Source organism: Sus scrofa, chromosome 13 (assembly GCF_000003025.6).
Source record: "Sus scrofa isolate TJ Tabasco breed Duroc chromosome 13, Sscrofa11.1, whole genome shotgun sequence".
Taxonomy (NCBI): Eukaryota; Metazoa; Chordata; class Mammalia; order Artiodactyla; family Suidae; genus Sus; species Sus scrofa.
The window spans coordinates 27,958,439-27,977,947 of record NC_010455.5 but is presented as its reverse complement, the minus strand read 5'-3'; the positions used below and the strand labels follow the sequence as shown (position 1 = coordinate 27,977,947).

Below are 19,509 nucleotides of genomic sequence, written 5' to 3'. Positions count from 1 at the left end.
TAAGAAAATAAAAACCATTTTGTAGTTCCCTTTTGGTTCAGCTACTTAAAAGACTCTGGCATTTTCACTACTGTGGCTCTCATAGCTTTCGCTGGAGTTTGATCCCTGGCCCAAGTACTTCCACATGCAATGGGCACAGCCTAAAGAAATAAATAAACACGATTTAAAGTCTTTAGAAGTGGTCCTAAAGACAAACAGCAAATAAAGAAAATGTATTCAAGAAAATCTACAAAATTCCATAAGAAAGGTGAGAGTCTCTAGTACTTGAACCAAGATCACTCCCTCCCTTCCTGCTCAGAGTTGCAGACCCCACTCCAGAGCCAAGAACACCCAGATCCCTCTACTCCCACCTCCCATTTGAAAGGCTTTCTTCCCACGAGAAGCAGGTTATCAGTTTCCAATCCTGACTCCAACCAGCTGTCTGATGCTGAAGCTAAGTCCCAGGTGAGCATGATTGACAGGAGCAGGCTTCCAACTCATGGAATGAGGCTCTACCTTGCACACAGCATGCTGAGAATAGTGGTGTAAGCAGATAGGTTAGGAGGTCCTCAGAGTAAGAGAACCAGGCAGGGCTTTCCTGACATAAGAAGCCATTTTAGCCTAAGCCATTTTGTGACCTAAGCCTGGCTACAATGCTTGCCTTTGAACAGGTCTCAGGAAACAATGATCTTAAGGGAAGTGGGGAGATGCAGGAACAAAGGAAAAGCAGTCAAGAAACAACGGTGCAACAAATAAACAGTTTGTTTTAGTTCCTCTTCGAGGGACATGGACATACACAATAATCTGATACAGTCTTTGAGTTCTGCAGGAACTAAGATCCCCGGTCAAGCGGAGGACAGAATGATGTTGACGCTCTGGACTTCAATCAACTAAAGCTTGGACGATGTCAACCTTTGCCCCGATACTATGTTGAATTCTTCTCTGCTCAAGTCCCTTCATGAATATGCATGTACCTTTAGCTTAAAATTTTCCCAGTTTTGCAGTTCAGGAAGGCACAGCCTTGGGGAAGATCCCCACTGCTCTCCATACTTGCTCCAAGTAATAATAAATCCTTCCTTCTCCCAATCTTTGGCAGGGTTGTATCTATTGATAACCACCAAGAGTTGAACCCAATTTTCAGGTAACACTGAGCCCTGATGATCCTCGACCTGGCTTTGCAGGCAGTAGGCTTTGTAGGGCTTTCCTGACATAAGAGAAGCCTTTTTCCCAGGCAGAAGAGGCAAGTGAAGAGGACCCCAGGCTGCTGCACACACACACACCCCAAACATTCAGCAATGAGAGCAGGGGTGTCACTCTGCAAAAAAGACTGTCATCATCCCCAGGCTCCCCAGTTTCAGCAAGTTGGCTCTGAGATTGTGCCTCAAGAGAGAGGTCATAAAATACCAGCTAAACCCTTCCCAACTGAGCTGGCTTCTTTTGCAACGTAGCATGAAAAAGTTCAGGGCTAATGGTGGTCTCAAGAACAATGAAGGCTGTAGTGAAAGGCAATTAGGAAATGCAGGACAGGAGCTAAACTGCAGGCCTGTTAGTTTACAGGAGAGAACTAGGGTATCAAACAGCTGAGAGCACATTTGCTGAAGTCAAAAGAATTATCAGAGACCTCAGAAATTGGTCCTTCAAAGGGTCAAGAATTTAACCAGATTAGTTTGGAGGGCAATTTTTGCCCCAGGGCATTGTGCAAAACAATAGGGAAAGCAAGTGACACAGCTGAGTTGGCCGGAGAAAGAAAGAGATTCCCACCACCACCCCAGGGTGCCTGTGGGCAAACCCAAAGCTGGACCTCCTAGCGGAAAAAGACCAGACTTAAGATGGTGAGAGGGAAAGAGACTTCACCAAGACAGAATAGCTAGTCACTAAACAAATAAACAAGCAAATAACAAATCTCAGAGGGTGAGGAGACCAAGAACCCAGAGCAGCTACAACATATTATCTAAGATGTCAAGTTTCAAAGAAAAATTTACAAGGAACTCAAAGAAACAAAAAAATGTGACCTATAAACCAGAAAAAAAACAGGCGTCAGAAACTGCCTGTGAGTGCCCAGATGTTAGATTTATCAGGAAAAGACGTTAAAGCAGCCATTATAAACATGTACAGAACTAATGGAAATCATAATTAAAGAATTAGGAGTTCCCGTCGTGGCTCAGTGGTTAATGAATCCAACTAGGAACCATGAGGTTGTGGGTTCGATCCCTGGCCTTGCTCAGTGGGTTAATGATCCGGCGTTGCCGTGAGCTGTTGTGTAGGTCGCAGACGTGGCTCAGATCCCGCGTTGCTGTGGCTCTGGCATAGGCCAGTGGCTACGGCTCCAATTAGACCCCTAGCCTGGGAACCTCCATATGCTGTGGGAAATGGCCCTAGAAAAGCCAAAAACACATACACACACAAAAATTAAAGAATTAAAGGAAGGTGTGAGGATGATATTGCATCAAATAGGGAATATCAAGAGAGACAGAAATTATTTTTTAAAAGAAGAACCAAATGGAAATTCTGGAGTTGAAAAGTGTAACTGACATAAAAATTCACTCGAGTGGCTCAAGAGTAGATTTGAACAGGCAGAAAAAAGAACAAGCAAGCTCTAATATAATATAGATCAAAAGAAATTATAAGAGCCAGAGAACAGAGGGGAAAAAAAGAATGAAGGAAAATGAAGTGAGCCTCAGGGAAATGTGGGGCACCATTAAGCATAACAACATACATGGAATAGGGAGTATCAGGAGAGCAATGAGGAGAAAGAACACAAAAATTCAAAAAAAAAATAATAATAATGGCCAAAAACTTCCCAAATTCATTTTAAAAAAAAAATCTACACATCCAGGAAGTTCAACAAATCCCACATCATAGTGAAAATGCTGAAAGCCATTACTTATGAGAGAGCCGCAATTAGATAACAGCTTACTTCTCAGCAGAAACAACAGAGGCCAAAGGAACTAGAGAATTTGTTGCTAAAGGGCCCACCTTACAAGAAATAGTCAAGTTCTTCAGCTTGAAAGCAAGCGTCTGCAAACAGTAATTTGAATCCACATGAAGAAAAAAAAAAAAAAAACATCAAAGGCGCCAACCAGGTAAAGTAATTACGTAATTATAAAGGTAATAGAAATGCCTATTTTCTCCTTCTCTTACTTGATTTAAAAAACAATTGTATGGGAATTCCCTTGTGGCTCAGTGGGTTAAGGACCCAGCATTGTTATTGTAGTGGTTGGGGCTTGATCTCCGGCCTGGGAACTTCCACATGCCATAGGCCCAGCCCTGCCCCCCCAAAAGACAACTGTATAAAATAATGTGTATATAATGTATTGTTGTGCCTATAACATATAGAAACATAATATATGTATATTTGACAGTAACAGTTCGAAAACTGGGAGGTGGGAAGAAAGTGGGTAAGAATAAAACCATACTAAAGGAAATGACTAAAAATGGTAAAGTAGGAAATTCCTGTCCTGGCTTGATGGAAATGAATCTGTCTAGGATCCACGAGGATGTAAGTTTGATCTCTGGCCTCACTCAGTGGGTTAGGTATCCAGCTCTGCCGTGAGCTGTGGTATAGGTCTGCAGCTACAGCTCCAATTCGACCCCTAGTCTGGAAATCTCCATATGCCATGGTTGCGGCCTTAAATAAATAAATAAATAAATCATTAAAATGGTAAAGTAATATACTGTTGGGTTTGTAACAACAGATGTAATGTGTTCAACAATAATGCCAAAAAGGGGGGAAAGGAATAGAGCTACATAGGAGTAATTTTTTTTGGCCACACCCGAGGCATATGGAAATTACAAGGCCAGGACTGAATCTGAGCCACAAGTGTGACCTACACCACAGCTGCAGCCACACCTGATCTTTAACCCACTGTGGTATAGCAGGAACCCCCAATGTTTGTATCACTGGAATTAAGCTATTATAAATCTGCATCTAATGCTGTTAAGACGTACATGTTAAACCTCGAAGCAACCATATAAAAACCACTTCAAAAAAAAGAAAGCAGGAGTTCCCATCGTGGCGCAGTGGTTAACGAATCCGACTAGGAACCAAGAGGTTGCAGGTTCGGTCCCTGCCCTTGCTCAGTGGGTTAACGATCCGGCATTGCCGTGAGCTGTGGTGTAGGTTGCAGATGCGGCTCGGATCCTGCGTTGCTGTGGCTCTGGCATAGGCTGGCGGCCACAGCTCCGATTAGACCCCTAGCCTGGGAACCTCCATATGCCGCAGGAGCGGCCCAAGAAATAGCAAAAAAAAAGACAAAAAAAAAAAAAAGCAGTAAAGGAAGAATAGAGTAACAAAAAAAAAAAAAAAAAAAAAATGAGACAGAGAAAATGAAAAGTAGGGAGTGTCCATCGTGGCACAGTAGTTAACAAATCCGACTAGGAACCATGAGGTTGTGGGTTCAATCCCTGGCCTTGCTCAGTGGGTTAAGGATCCGGTGTTGCTGTGAGCTATAGTGTAGGTTGCAGACGCAGCTTGGATTCTGCCTTGCTGTGGCTCTGGCATAGGCTGGCGGCTACAGCTTCAATTCGACCCTAACCTGGGAACCTCCATATGCTGCCGGAGCAGTCCTAGAAAAGGAAAAAAAAAAAAAAAAAAAAGAAAAGAAAGAAATCGAAAAGTAAATGGCAGATGTTGAATCCTACCACTTCACTAATAACATAAGAATGGATTAAACCACCCAATCAAAAGGCAGAGATTATCAGGCTAGATGAAAAAAAACATGTTCCAACTATGTACTCTCTATAGGAAACATACTTTAGATTCAAAAGTTCAAACACAAGAAAGCAGGAGTGGCTATACTGGTTTTCAGACAAAACACACTTTAAAACAAAGTTACCAGAGATAAAGAGGAACATTTTAAAATGATAAAAAAGCCAAACCACCAAGAAGAGAACAGAGATGTAAACATACTAACCTAACAACAAAGAACCAAAATACATGAAGCAAAAACTGACAAAGGGAGTTCCCTTCATGGCCCAGCAGTTAATGAACCCACCTGGAATCCATGAGAAAGTGGATTCCATCCCTAGCCCTGCTCAATGGGTTAAGGATCCATGTTGTCCTGAGCTGTCACAGACGCAGCTCAGATCTGGCATTGCTGTGAGCTGTAGTGTAGGGTGGCGGCTGTAGCTCTGATTCAACTCTTAGCCTGGGAACTTTCATATGTCGCAGGTGGGGCCCTAAAAAGCCACACACACAAAAAAAATTGACAAGAAATGAAGGGAGAAAAAGACAATTCAACAGTAACAGTTGGGGACTTCAATATACCACTTTGAATAATGAAAAGATCTAGGCAGACAGCGAGTAGACTTGCTGGTTACTTAGTTCTGGTGAGGGATAGGGAGGTAGGAGGGTGAGAGTAAAGGATATGAGATTTCTTTTTGAGGTGATGAAAAGGTTCTAAAATTGACTACAAGGATAGTTGCACATATCTGTATATATACTAAAAAACCATTTAATTTTACACTTCATACGGGTAACTCCATAGTACAGTACGTGATTTGTATCTTAAGTTCCTAAGGGACCAAAACAACTATTATCTACAACAACAATGAATTCTAACACATTTTATACAAGGGGGGTTTTTGGGGTTTTTTTTAACCACTTGGAATTAAAATGTTCAGGTCATCCCTGCAAGTTAAGCACTAGTAATAGCAGAAGCAGGATCTGAGTTGCTAGGCAGGAATCTATTGGGGGGGGGGGGGAGACACGACAACACCATGGGTGGCAGCCTTTCTTCATGATAAGAGGATTTGTTTCAATCTTTTTACTTTTAATGCTTCCTCAGGTACAGATTTTTTTTTAAAAATCCTGGAATGAAATCAAATTTATTAGAGTAAGGCTTTCCTTACTATTATAGACCAGAACTAAAGACTAGTTTATTTCAAACCAATCCTCCTGCCTGAAAGCAACCAGAAAAGCAGAAAAACTACAGAAAACATCTACCTAAAGGCACTGGAGTTCTGCTGAGGCAGTCAGGAATTGTGGAGCCAAAATAGCAGAAGGGAGGGAAACCTAGAGGTGTGAACACAGCATCTGAGGCTGCTTTTGTCCTCAAAGAGACTACAAATTCTGAAAGCTGCAGCTAAAAGGCTGAGAATTTGAGCTTTTTTAAACAGACTCACAGAGTAGAACAAAAAACTGGTATTCAGAGTCCTGATAATGCCTCAAGCTTTCAAATGGGAGACTGAAAGATGATACCTCAGGTGTAAAGTTGAACCAATAACAGACCCAGAAGTCCACCTCCAGCCATGACAGAGTAACAGGGACTAGATTTACTCTTCTCAATAACTACGAAACTGGGCAAAATACATGCCACAACTGTTCAGACACTGGGCAAAAGACAGCACAATAAAGTGATCCTGAGAGACGGGAAACAACAGAGGGTGAGGCCTTCCATGGCCCCAGCTTCATGGCTTGGAGTCTCAAGTGCTCTGCCACACACACAAAAAAAACTGACAAGAAATGAAGGGAGAAAAAGACAATTCAACAGTAACAGTTGGGGACTTCAATATACCAGGGGAGTCCAGATAGAGCTTGGTGGTCTCACTGGGTTGAGGATAGTCTGGGGAAGGCAAGGCAAATTGAATTTGCAGGGTAAAAAAATCAGAGATTCACAAAGCTAGTGACTGAATGACTACTGATCTGTACATGTGTATAACTTTTCTATAAATCTAAAATTATTCCAAAATTTAATGTTCACACACATAAAAAGCAGCAGCAGCAAAGCTAATAAGCCAATAATGAAATAAAGTAAAATAAAAAATTGAACAATACTGTAAATCAACTATACTTCAATTATATATAATATATAAATTGAAATATATACATGTATATAAATAAAATTGCACTGAGGCAAATATTCTGGCAGTATTCTGAATTGAGACCTGAAGAAATGTTCTCTCTGATTAGTGCTAGGGTTTTTGGTTTTTTTTTTTTTCATTGCTAAGATTTGAATGCATTCTGGGTCTATAGCTCAGTCTCTTAACCACTTAATTACGCTATGTCTTCTTCTTCTTTTTTTTTTTTTTTTTAATTTTATGGCCACACCCCGGGCATGTGGAAGTTCCTGTGCCAGGGATCGAATCTGAGCTGCAGCTGCAATAAGGCCAGATCCTTTAACCCACTGCACCTGGCTGGGGATAGAACTTGAGCCTCCTCAGTGATCCTAGCTGCTGTAGTCAGATTCTTTACCCACTGCACCAAAGCAGGAATTCCTACTTGGTCTTAAAGGTTAAAGGGAGTATAATTTATCATGTGGCTGCCATAAAATGTTGACATTATAAGAGGTCCTTTGCAGGCATTCACTGTAAAAGTCTTTCAACTCTGAGGTCCTCAATAGAATGAACAAAATACGTATACTGACATAATGGAACCCTAAATAGCAATGAAAACCGCCACTATATACAACAAACAATGCTCACAGACATAATGTTCAGTAAAAGAAGCTAGAACAAAAATACTGTACCATTTACATGAAATTCAAGAATAGGCAGAGTTCCCCTTGTGGCTCAGTGGTTAACGAACCCAACTAGTGCCATGAGGACTTGGGTTCGATCCCTGGCCTTGCTCAGTGGGTTAAGGATCTGGGGTTGCCGTGAGCTGTGGTGTAGGTTGTAGATGTGGCTTGGATCCCATGTTGCTGTGGCTGTGGCCTAGGCTGGTTGCTTCAGCTCCAACTAGACCCCTAGTCTGGGAACCTCCATATGCCGAGGGTGCAGCCCTAAAAAGACAAAAAAAAAAAAAAAAAAAAAAAAAAAGGCAAAACTGGAGCTCCCACTGTGGCTCAACTGGATAGGTGGCATCTTGGGAGTGCTGGGATGGGGATCTGATAGTGGGTAAAGGATCTGGTGTTGCCACTGCTGAAGCTTAGGTCACGACTGCGGCTTGGATGATTCCCATCCTGGCAACTCCATATGCCTTGGGGCAACCAAAAATGAAAAGAAAAAAAATAAAAAGAAAAGGCAAAACTACACTACCCAAAGCAATCTACAGATTTAATGTGATCCTTATCAAATTACTCATGGAGTCCCCTCTGGGGCACAGCAGAAACAAATCAGACTAGGAACTGTGAGGTTGCCGGTTCAATTGCTGGCCTCGCTCAGTGGGTCACTCAGTGGGTTAAGGATCTGGCACTGCCGTGAGCTGTAGTGTAAGTCACAGACGCAGCTCGGATCCAGTGTTGCTACAGCAGCTGTAGCTCTGATTTGACCCCTAGCCTGGGAATCTCCATATGCCTCAGGTGCGACCCTAAAAAGCAAAAATAAACAAATAAATAAATAAATAAAATTCTCATGACATTTTTCACAGAAATAGAATAATCCTAAAATTTATATAGAACCATTTAAGACCCAGAATTTCCAAAGCAATTCTGGGGGGGAAAAAAAAAGCAGGAGGCATAACCCTCCCAGACTTCAGACAGTAAGTACTACAAAGCTATAGTCATCAAACAGCATATGGTATTGGCACAAAAACAGACATATGGATCAGTGGAATAGAAGAAAAAGCCAGAAATAAACCCAGACACCTATGGTCAATTAATCTTTGACAAAGGAGGCAAGGAAGACAATCTCTTCAGCAAGTGGAACTGGCATATTTGGGCAGTCCCATGAAAATCAAAGTTAGAACACACCCTTACACCATACACAAAAATAAACTCAAAATGGCTTAAAGACTTAAACATAAGACATGACAGCATAAAACTCCTAGAAGAGGAGTTCCCTGGTGGCACAGCAGGTTAAGGATCCAGCATTATCACTGCTGTGGCACAGGTTGGATCCCTGGCCCAGGAACTTCCACATGCCATAAGCACAACCAAAAAAATAAAAAATCATATGACACAAATGAACCTATGGAACAGAAACAGATTCAGGGACATAGAGAACAGACCTGTGGTTGCCAAGAGGGAGGGGGTTGGGAGAGGGATGGACTGGAAAGCTGGGGTTAGCAGATGTATTACATTTAGAATGGATGGACAAGGTTCTACTGTATAGCACAGGGAACTACATTCAATATCCTATGACAAATCATAATGGAAAAAGTATTTTAAAAAAAGAATGTATATATTCTATGTATAACTGAATCACTTTGCTGTAGAGCAAAAATTAACATATTGTAAATCAACTATACCTCCATTTAAAAATTATTGTTTTAAAAGAACAGCCAAAACTAATCAATTGTTCCCACAGCAGAACCCATAGGGAAATCATCAACCTCAACTTTGCTAGCAAATTTAAAGGAGTGGGAAAGTTTCCCATGGAAATCACCACCATCATAAAGAGGAGATGTGAATACCCTTGTTTCCATTCCTTCTAAAAAGCGATGTAGATAAACATGACAGAATCCTTTGATAGACAGTCTCATTCATATACATGTCACTTCCATTAAATAAACAGATGCTCTAATTATATCACAGGCATCAATTCTCCTGTTTGAATCCAGATTTACCCTGCAACGAGCAAGTACTGTAATTGCGCCCAGAAAGCACGATGAACATTTTGGTCCAATAATATAACAGTGTGTGTGCTAATATTTTCAAAATTCAGAAAACAGTGGAGGGAGAGGAACATTTTATTTTATTTATTTATTTATTTATTTTGCTTTTTAGGGCCGCACCTGCAGCATGTGGAAGTCGGGAGACTAAGGGTCTAATCGGAGCTACAGCTGCCGGCCTACATCACAGCCACAACAATGCAGAATCCCAGCGGAGTCTGGGACCTACACCACAGCTTGGCAACGGCAGATAGAAAAGGAACATTTTACATGGAAAAAGAGAGCTGAGGTGCTCAGGTGATGGTGTGACTGACCCAAAAAGTTAGTGAGGCAACACATCAGAAAAGAATCACAGGAGTTCCCGTCCTGGCATGGCAGAAACGAGTCCGACTAGGAACCATGAGGTTGTCGGTTCCATCCCTGGCCTCCCTCAGTAGTTTGGGGATCTGGAGGTGGTGTGGATGGATGTACACCGCGGATTCAAGTCGAATCCTGAGTTGTTGGGGCTGTGGTGTAGTCCAGCGGCTACAGCTCCAATTGGACCCCCAGCCTGGGAACCTCCATGAGCCGCCGGGTGCGCCCCTAGACAGCAGAAAACAACAACAACAATAGACAGCTAGAGAGAGGCATTAATGTTACTGTAAGGCTCAAATACCACCAAAAGTTCACAATTTGTTCAATCTTCTAACATAGGCATCACCTCATTTCCATTCCACCATTCCCTGAGATTCATCAAATCAGTTCAAAACCAGCTTTAAAAAACAAAAGACTCCTGGAGTTCCCGTCATGGCACAGTGGTTAACGAATCCGAATAGGAACCATGAGGTTTCGGTTCGTATCCCTGACCTTGCTCAACGGGTTAAGGATCCCGTGTTGCCGTCAGCTGTGGTGTAGGTTGCAGATGGGGCTTGGATCCCAAGTTGCTGTGGCTCTGGCGTAGGCCGGCGGCTACAGCTCCGATTAGACCCCTAGCCTGGGAACCTCCATGTGCCGAAGGAAGCGCCCTAGAAAACGAAACAAAACAAACAAAAAACAAAAGACTCCTTAAAGGCTTAGGTCATGTAAGGGGTGGGGGCATTTACATACGAACAGCAAAGGACCAAAAATTAGTGAAAATTGAAGGGTTTTATAAAAAGCAAGTGACAGGCTCCCATCATGAGAAAAAGGAAGAAACTAAAAGGGTCCCCTTGAGAAGAAAAAAGGGATAGTGAGAACATAAGAAGATACTACTTAAGTCTGCTTTAAAAGTCCCTCATCTAAGGAGAGCCCACAGCGGACCCTCCTAAAAGTACATGCTTGGAACAAATATTAAGTTCACCCCTTCAGGAAAGTCAGTACTGTGGAAACACGCAGAAGGTGGTGAGAGCTTGGGCCCACCCTCAGGTGAGGATACCTGGAGAGGCAGCCTCTGCGACGAAAGGACAGGACGGAGTACGGAAAGGAAGGACTAGCAGTCGCTTAAAAGCCAACCGCCTGGATGAGGGCTCTCGGTTTAGGTTCTCACCTCAGCCCCACCGCCTAGAACTGCATCTGGGTCGTAGCGTGCGCCCAGGACATAGATGGAAGCGAAGAAAGCTGTTCCATCAGAACATTGTCTTGGAGAGACAGTTTCCAAACACCCCTTGGCACTCAGTCCGCTCCTGCCCTTCACGCCCAGCAGAAAACCTTGCATTTGGAGGCGGGGGGAGGGGATTAAGAGGTCGAGGCTCCTCACTTACTTTTGCAACCTGGCGCCATGGTACTCTCACCCCTCGATGCCGAGACGGTGGAAGCAAGCGCCCTCAACTCTAGCAGCGCAGCCCGATGGGATTCCGCCCACTCAAGATGGCCGCGAATTTGAATTTGGCGCTCAGGTCGGACGTTGACGCCAATACGAAGGCCGCCATGTTGCCCGGCCTACGGCCCGGGGGGCGGGGCCGATGTGATGTCATGAGTAGGCGCCGTCACCTCGCTACAGTTTCAAGGGGCCGGGAGAGTCTGTTTTTCTTCAGAGCAGCCATGAGCAAGCGGAACCAGGTGTCCTACGTGCGGCCAGCCGAACCGGCTTTCCTGGCCCGCTTCAAGGAACGAGTCGGCTACAGGGAAGGGCCCACCATAGAGACGAAGGTGAGCCCGGGCCAGTCGCGTTACCTTAGAAACGCGGCCCGCCCCGCCACTTCCGTTTTCTACCTCAACTAGGCCAGATACTCCCACTGGTGTCTGGCCCCCGATACCAGTGTGCTCGGACCCCAGTCTAGTCTTCTTGAAACAACTACAGCCTCGTGCGCCCAAGAAGGTGTTTGTCGTTTACACAGTGCTTCTGTGTTCTTGAAAATGACTCGACGCAGATAAACCGCCTCGTCCTTGGTAGATAGAAAAGAAAGATCATTTTACTGCCTCTTCATTTTCTCTTGCTTATTCCAAAACCTGTAGTTAGCAGAGTGGCTGGTAGCGTCGTCTCATTTTCCAGATAAAGAAACAGGCCACTGGTTCAAATGATCCTATATTCTACGTCTTAAGTCTGGAACATCTTTGGAGGAATGCCCTAGATCTATTCCTAGGCTTTGTTGTTACCAACAAAAAAGTAAGCAAAGCCTTGAATAACCTGAATCTGAGTAGAAGAGGAGTTCAAGGAGCCACACTTGAATAATTTAGGAATGGGGATCCGTGGGAGTCAGCTTCTGCCAGAACGAATTCACATCAAAACCACCTGTCTTATATTTTTTACTGTTTTTTTTTTTTTTTTTTTTTTTTTGGTCTTTTTTGCTATTTCTTGGGCCGCTCCGGCGGCATATGGAGGTTCCCAGGCTAGGGGTCAAATCGGAGCTGTAGCCACCGGCCTACGCCAGAGCCACAACAACGCGGGGATCCGAGCCGCGTCTGCAACCTACACCACGGCTCACAGCAACGCCGGATCGTTAACCCACTGAGCTGGGGCAGGGACCGAACCCGCAACCTCATGGTTCCTATTCGGATTCGTTAACCACTGCGCCACGACGGGAACTCCCCTGTCCTATCTTTTTAAATAGAGACTATTATGCTAAGGGCATGTGTAGAGAAATAAAGAATTTACTTAATATTTTGTCTAACAGTTGCACTACGATCCAAATTATTTAGACACCAGTCATTTAGTATAAGGACACAACATTGACTAAAGGAGTTCTCTTGTGGCTCAGGAGGTTAAGGATCCGACGTTGTCACTGTAGTTGCTGATTGTCACTGCAGCCTCTCAGATCCAACTCCTGGCCCTGGAACTTAGGCATGTGGGTGTGACCCCCCAAAAAATTATTGACTTAAGTGCAGTTAATCCAATAAGTATGTGCTAAACCCAGGCACTGTATCAGGCTCTGACAAAGATGGATCTCTCCAAAATGCCATGTTCTTTAATACCTGCCTGCCAGCCTTACCTCTGCCTTCACAGGTCACCTCCATGAAGTTCTTTAAACCTCCCCCAGTTAGTCCTTCTCTGTTCTTCTCTTCACTCTATCTGTATCTTATCTGCAGTACTCATCATTTCACCTTGCAACTACTTGCTCTCCTGTGTATCTCAACCCCTAAATTGAACACTCTATGTTAGTATTTTAATTGCTTTCTTTTTCTGGTTCAATGCCTGGCACCAAGCAGTGGATGAAAAGTTAAATTAGTTAGATGACTGTGTTTTTCATCAGGTGAGGCATCATTGAGGAGGGGATATTTAAATTGAATCTTGCGTATGAGTAGGTCAGTAAGTAGAGATGGAAGGAACAACATGGGTAAAGGTGTAGATATGATGGGTCATAGAATGTGTAGAAGTGATTGAGGGACTGATGGAGCTAAAGCTATATGGACTATTTAGTCGGCAACAAGGAACCATGTTTGGTTAGAGATAACATAACGGGGAGTGACTGGTCCCTAGAACCAAAAACAGTGAGGATGACAAAGAGGATATGTTTTGAGAAGAGGGACATGGATTCAGCAATGAGAATATGAGACATAAGCTTATAGCTTGCTTCTGGTCCTAGTGATGATCAGGTGAGTGCAGTGAACACCTTGAAGGTTATAGCTTGGCATGCTAACTTAGGAGGCCTGTGGCAGGAAACTGTTCCAATTAATATCAGTGATTTTGGCCTACACATTTAATCAAGAGACCTTTCTGTAGAGAGCTAATCTCTGTTCCTGTGTTTGTGGAACCACCTTTTTTGGGAGTGGGGGTGGGGCACAGCATGCAGCAGGTTGATGTGGGATCTTGGTTCCCAGACCAGAGATCAAACCCAGGCTACAGTGGTGCAAGCTACAAATCCTAACCACTAGACCAATAGGGAACTCCCCAATACCTCCATATTTTTATTTTCCAGACAAGCTGCTGGAAAGGAAGAGAGATGAACAGAAGTAAGAGGACCTTTTACTTGCTGCTTTTCTTTGCTTTGGTTGTGTTTATTTCCTGTCACACTTTGAGAAGAGATGGAAGGGTTGATGAAGAGTTTTAGTTTGCAGTTACTGTGAAGTTTTGATATGAGTCTATATATATACGAGATTGTTTTAAGTTGTTGGTCTCTTAATTGCAAGTGCAACTCCAGTGTCCCACATTTGTACCCTCCTCTTCTATTTCTGATTTTGGTGGTATAATTGTGGATGATTTCCTATCTTTGATATATATACCTTTCCTGGTGAGCCTTGTCATTTGTGGTATTTTTGTTTCTGGGTGTGGCCTTTTCTTTTCTGCCTAGAGAAGTTCCTTTAGTATTTGCTGTAAAGCTGGATTAGTGTTGCTGAATTCTCTTAGCTTTTGCTTATCTGTGAAGCTTTTGATTTCTCCTTCAAATCTGAATGAGAGCCTTACTGAGTAAAGTAATCTTGGTTGTAGGTTTTTCCCTTTCATCATGTTAAGTATATCATGCCACTTCCTTCTGGCCTGCAGTTTCTGCTGAAAAATCTGCCGATAACCTTATCGGGGTGCCCTTGTATGTTATTTCTTTCCCCTAGCTGCTTTCAATAGTTTCTGTCTTTAATTTTGGTCAGTTTGATTAATATGTGTCTCAGGGTGTTCCTCCTTTGGTTTAATTTATATGGTACTCGTTGTGCTTCCTGGATTTGAGTGAGTGGTTCCTTTCCCATGTGAGGGAAGTTTTTGGCTATTATTTCTTGAAATATTTTTTCTGTCCCCTTCTCTCTCTCTTCTCCTTCTGGCACCCCTATAATACGGATGTTGGTGCGTTTAATGTTGTCCCAGAGTTCTCTGAGACTCTTCATTTGTTTTCAATCTTTTTTCTCTTTGATGTTCCACATCCATAATTTCCACTAATCTGTCCTCCACTTACTCGTTCTTCTGCCTCCTGTATTCTGCTATTGGCTGCTTCTAATGAATTTTTTATTTCAGTTATTGTATTTTGCATCTCTTCTTGTCTAAGTTTTATATCTTGTATCTCTTTGCTCAGTGTTTCCTGTAAATTATCCATCTTTGCCTCCAGTGTATTTCTGATGTCTTATATCATCTTCAGCATCAACAGTCTAAAGTCTTTTTCCTGGAGGCTGAGAATCTCCTGATCACTTAGCTGTTTTCTGGGTTTTTTTTCCTCCCTCATCTGAGTTATAGTTCTGTCTTTTCATTTTAGGTTTTTGGTGTGGTGACCAGATAATAGAGTTGTAGGGCTTACTTCTGGTGCCTGCCTCCCTTGTGGCTGAAGTTGGGGGGGTGGTGTGCTTGCTGTAGGCTTCCTGATGGGAGGGACTGGTGCCTGCCCACTGGTAGGTGGAGCTGATTCCTATCCCTCTGGTGGGTGGGGCTTTGTCTCTGGATGAGATTAGAGGTGGTTGTGTGCCTGGGGGGTCTTTACGCAGCCTGATTACTGATGGGCAGGGCTGTGATCCCTCCTGGATTGTTGTTTGGCCTGGGGCTTCTCAGTGCTGATGGGTGATGCCAGATCTTCCCAAAATGGCCACCTCCAGAGAAAGGCATGCTGCTGAATATTCCCAAGAGCATTGCTTTCAATGTCCTTCCCCCACAACAAGCCACATTCACCCCTGTTTTCCCAGGAGGTCCTCCAAGAACTGCAGTCAGGTTTGACCCAGATTCCTATGAAGACTTTGCTTTGCCCTGGGACCCAGTGCACATGAAAGTCTGTGTGTGCCTTTTAAGAATGGGGTCTCGTTTCCCCCAGTCCTGTGGAGCTCCTGTGCACAAGCCCCACTGGCCTTCAATGCCAGATGCTTTGGGGGCTCTTTCTCCCAGTGCCAGATCCCTACTCGTGGGAGTTTGATGTGGGGCTCAGAACTCTCACTCCTGTAGGTGAGTCTCTGTGAAACATTTACTTTCCAGTCTGTGGAGCTTCTCACCTGGGAGGTATGGAGTTGCTTATATCATGTAATCACCCCTCCTACCTCTTGATGTGGCCTCCTCTTTGTCTTATGGAGTAGGATATCTTTTTGAAAGTTTCCAGTCCATTTGGTTGAAAATTGCTTAGCATTTGGTTGTAAATTTTGTTGTTTTTAGGAGAGAAGGTGAGCTCCAGTCCTTTTATTTCGCCATCTTAATCCTATCTCGAAAGGGTTGATGAAGAAGAGAGGGAACTGATGTAGTCCAGTGCTGCCCTGAATAGGCTAAATGCTGACAGGCTATGAGCAGAGGGCCTCTGACACCAGGAACAGCAAGCTGGCATCCTGCTGTGATGAAAATCAGGCACCCCAGGGTCACTGACAGGTGGACCTCTTCCCTGCTCTGGCAAGGTTACACTCTTAAGATTTACTTGAAAATTCATGACCAAAGACATTCTCACTTTAGTAATTACAGTTTCTCACAGAGACAGTAGTTATATTTAGTTCAGAGTCAGCAACTTAACATGTTATGTGTTTTTCCTTAGAGAATCCAGCCTCAGCTCCCAGATGAAGATGCTGATCACAGTGACAAAGAAGATGAACAGCCCCAAGTGGTGGTTTTAAAAAAAGGAGACCTGTCAGCCGAAGAGGTCATGAAAATTAAAGCAGAAATAAAGGCTGCTAAAGCAGGTATGTCTGAAAGTGGCCTGGTTTTCCTAACAATTTAAGGAGCTAGGAATGAAATAATTTAATACAGTAGTTTGGTGTGTTTGAAGGATACAGTCCTAGGTTCACACTTATCAGATGTGTGACCTTGAATAAGTTATTTCACCTCTCAGCCTCAGTTACCTCATCAGTAAAATGGGGACAATTATTGTGCCCATCTTATTGGGTTATAAGAATTAAATGCAAAGTTAAGTTTACAAATTCCATTTAGGAGTTTCCCTTGTGGCTCAGTGGCTAACAAACCTGACTAGTATCCATTAGGACACGGATTTGATCCCTGACCTTGCTTAGTGGGTTAAGGATCTGGCGTTGCTGTGGCTGTGGCATAAGCCAGTGGCTTCAGCTCCGATTCGACCCCTAGCCTGGAAACCTCCATATGCCTCAGGTCCCACCCTAAAAAGACCGGAAAAAAAAAAAAAAAAAAAAAAAACCTGTTTGTGGAGTTCCCTTTGTGGCTCAGCAGGTTAAGAACCTGAGATAGTATCTGTTAGGGTGCAGTCTTGATCCCTAGTCTCGTTCAGTGGGTTAAGGATCCTATGTTGCTACAAGCCGCGGCACTGGTCACAGATGCAGATGGGATCTGGTGTTGTCATGGCTGTGGCACAGGCCTGCAGCTGCAGCTCTGACTCAACCCCTAGTCTGAGAACTTCCATATGCCACAGGTGCAGCTGTAAAAAGAAGAAAAAAAATCCTGTTTGTTTTTTTAAATAGTTGGTAAGGTTTACACACTAATCAGAATAATTAGTGCCTGAAATGTGCCATGCTGTGTAGTACTTTTTTGTTGTTCTTCAATATTTATTACATCGCTTTAGGAGGAAACGCTGGAGTGCCAAACAATCGCTTTTTTTTTTTGTCTTTTTGCCATTTCTTGGGCCGCTCCCGCGGCATATGGAGGTTCCCAGGCTAGGGGTCTAATCAGAGCTGTAGCCATCGGCCTATGCCAGAGCCACAGCAACGCGGGATCTGAGCCGCATCTGCAACCCACACCACAGCTCACGGCAACACCAGATCGTCAACCCACTGAGCAAGGCCAGGGATCAAACCTGCAACCTCATGGTTCTTAGTCAGATTCGTTAACCACTGTGCCACGACGGGAACTCCCAAACAATCACTTTTTAAAATACTTAAAAATATAGCCTGATTGTAATGAACTGGTGACTGTCAATATTACAGAATACTTCGACAAATGAGTTTTGACTAAGTGACTGCATGTCTTGTGCACATAGAGCTAGAAGCAAGGGAAAAGACCAGACTGAACTGACTCAAGGACATCCTTAAATACAGTAGGAGATTTTCTTGTCATTTGACTCTCTGATAAAATAATGAGAAGCAAAAGAAAGTTTTGTTACTTTGTTTTTGCTGCAGATGAAGAACCAGCTTCAGCTGATGGAAGAATCATGTATCGAAAACCAGTCAAGCGTTCCTCGGATGAAAAGTATTCAGGTTTAACAGCAAGCTCAAAAAAGAAGAAGACAAATGAAGAAGATGAAATAAATAAGCAGGACTCGGTTAAAAAGAACTCACAAAAACAAATCAGAAACAGTAGCCTCCTTTCTTTTGACAATGAAGATGAAAATGATTAAGTGTAAATATTTTGGACTTAGTCTTCTCAGAATTTTTGGGATTTTTTTTAAATAATATTTTTTCCCTATTATAAAGATAATACAAGTTTATTGGAGAAAATTTAGACAGTACAGAAAACACTCAGTAAGATAAAAACCATGTCTATCAGTCAACACTCTTGACCTAACTGCTAACTCTTTAGGCTAAACCACCACTAACATTTTGGTTACTTCTCATGTGTGGGATGTGTGTATATATAAAATTTATTTTTGTAAAGAAAATTATGCTTGTATTCTGTGTTCTCTATCCTGCTTCTTATTTGACATTATATCATGAGCATTTTTACAGGTCAGTAAAATTCAAAAACCTGACAGTAGCTACAGAGAATTTTGTAATTAAATAGATCCTGTGTTTTATCTTCCTCCTTAGCATAACCTCACTTTGGATGAGAAGCAATCATGGGCCTAGTTACTTCCCAAGCTCCTGCTAAGGGAGGCCATGTGACAGCTCTGGCAAATTAGATACAAATGGATCTTGAACAAGTAAGGACCTAATACAAGGGGTCATGATACAAGTGAGGATCTAATGAATCACATGGTGACTACAGTTGATAACACACACAAAAAGATACAAGTGGAAGTCTGCTCAATAAAGCTACTAGGTTTTTTGATACAAAAGGACAGATTTGGAAAGCACGAACCTTTGTCTATACTCCATCCTGCCCCGAGCACAGAATGAAACCAAGGAGTACCAGAGCCATTTGGGGGCATGAAGACTATAGCCACTTCTTCTGACAGGTACAGTGGAGATTCAAGGAATTTGCATTGTGATGTCATGCCTGGAGGAGCTACTGCCCCTGGACTTCTTGATACATGAAGAAACACACCCTGGTGGTTTAGCCTCTCCCTGGTTTCTGTTACATGCAGCCTAAGTGAGTCACTAGTGGAACTGGTGTGCACAGAAACCTCTAAGTATATTTCTGATGATTTCCTTAGAATGAATTGCTGGAAGCTGAATTACTAGATTAAAGCATTTAAATATTTCTAAAAGATTTTTTTTTTTTTTTTTTTTTTTTTTGTCTTTTTAGGACCGTACCCGCAGCATACAGAGGTTCCCAGGCTAGGGGTCTAATCAGAGCTACAGCTACCGGCCTACACCACAGCCACAGCAATGCCATATCTGAGCCACATCTTCGACCTACACCACAGCTCATGGCAACGCCAGATCCTCAACCCACTGAGCGAGGCCAGAGATTGAATCCAAAACGTCATGGTTCCTGGTCGGATTTGCTTCCACTGTGTCACAACAGGAACTCCTAAAGCTTTTTTATCATTGAAATAGCGTTGGTTTAAATTGTTAGTTTCAGGTGTATATGAATATAGACATGAATGAGAATACACATAAGAATATTTCTAAAATTTCTGATGCTTTCTTTCAAATTGCTTTTTAGAGGTTAACTTGAAAATATTATTTTTTTATTA

The 19,509-nt window shown here is 42.9% G+C and overlaps 2 protein-coding genes across 3 annotated transcripts in view; one reads left to right on the top strand and one right to left on the bottom strand.

Annotated features, from left to right (window-relative positions):
- Window positions 1-11,362, bottom strand: part of KIF15 (kinesin family member 15) — a 74,536-nt gene extending 63,174 nt beyond the window's left edge. Inside the window, exon 1 of one of the 2 annotated variants that reach the window (XM_021071746.1) lies at window positions 11,188-11,362. In XM_021071746.1, the coding sequence (XP_020927405.1) occupies window positions 11,188-11,206 (19 nt within the window). In that variant the 5' untranslated portion in view covers window positions 11,207-11,362. Of the gene's footprint in view, window positions 1-10,973; window positions 11,128-11,187 lie in introns of those variants that run through there. The other variant, XM_021071747.1, reaches the window with a different exon arrangement.
- On the top strand, window positions 11,417-18,309 carry KIAA1143 (KIAA1143 ortholog). The gene is given in 3 exon segments (NM_001244174.1): window positions 11,417-11,575; window positions 16,285-16,429; window positions 17,831-18,309. Coding segments are annotated over 3 exon segments (471 nt in total). The 5' UTR covers window positions 11,417-11,467; the 3' UTR covers window positions 18,049-18,309.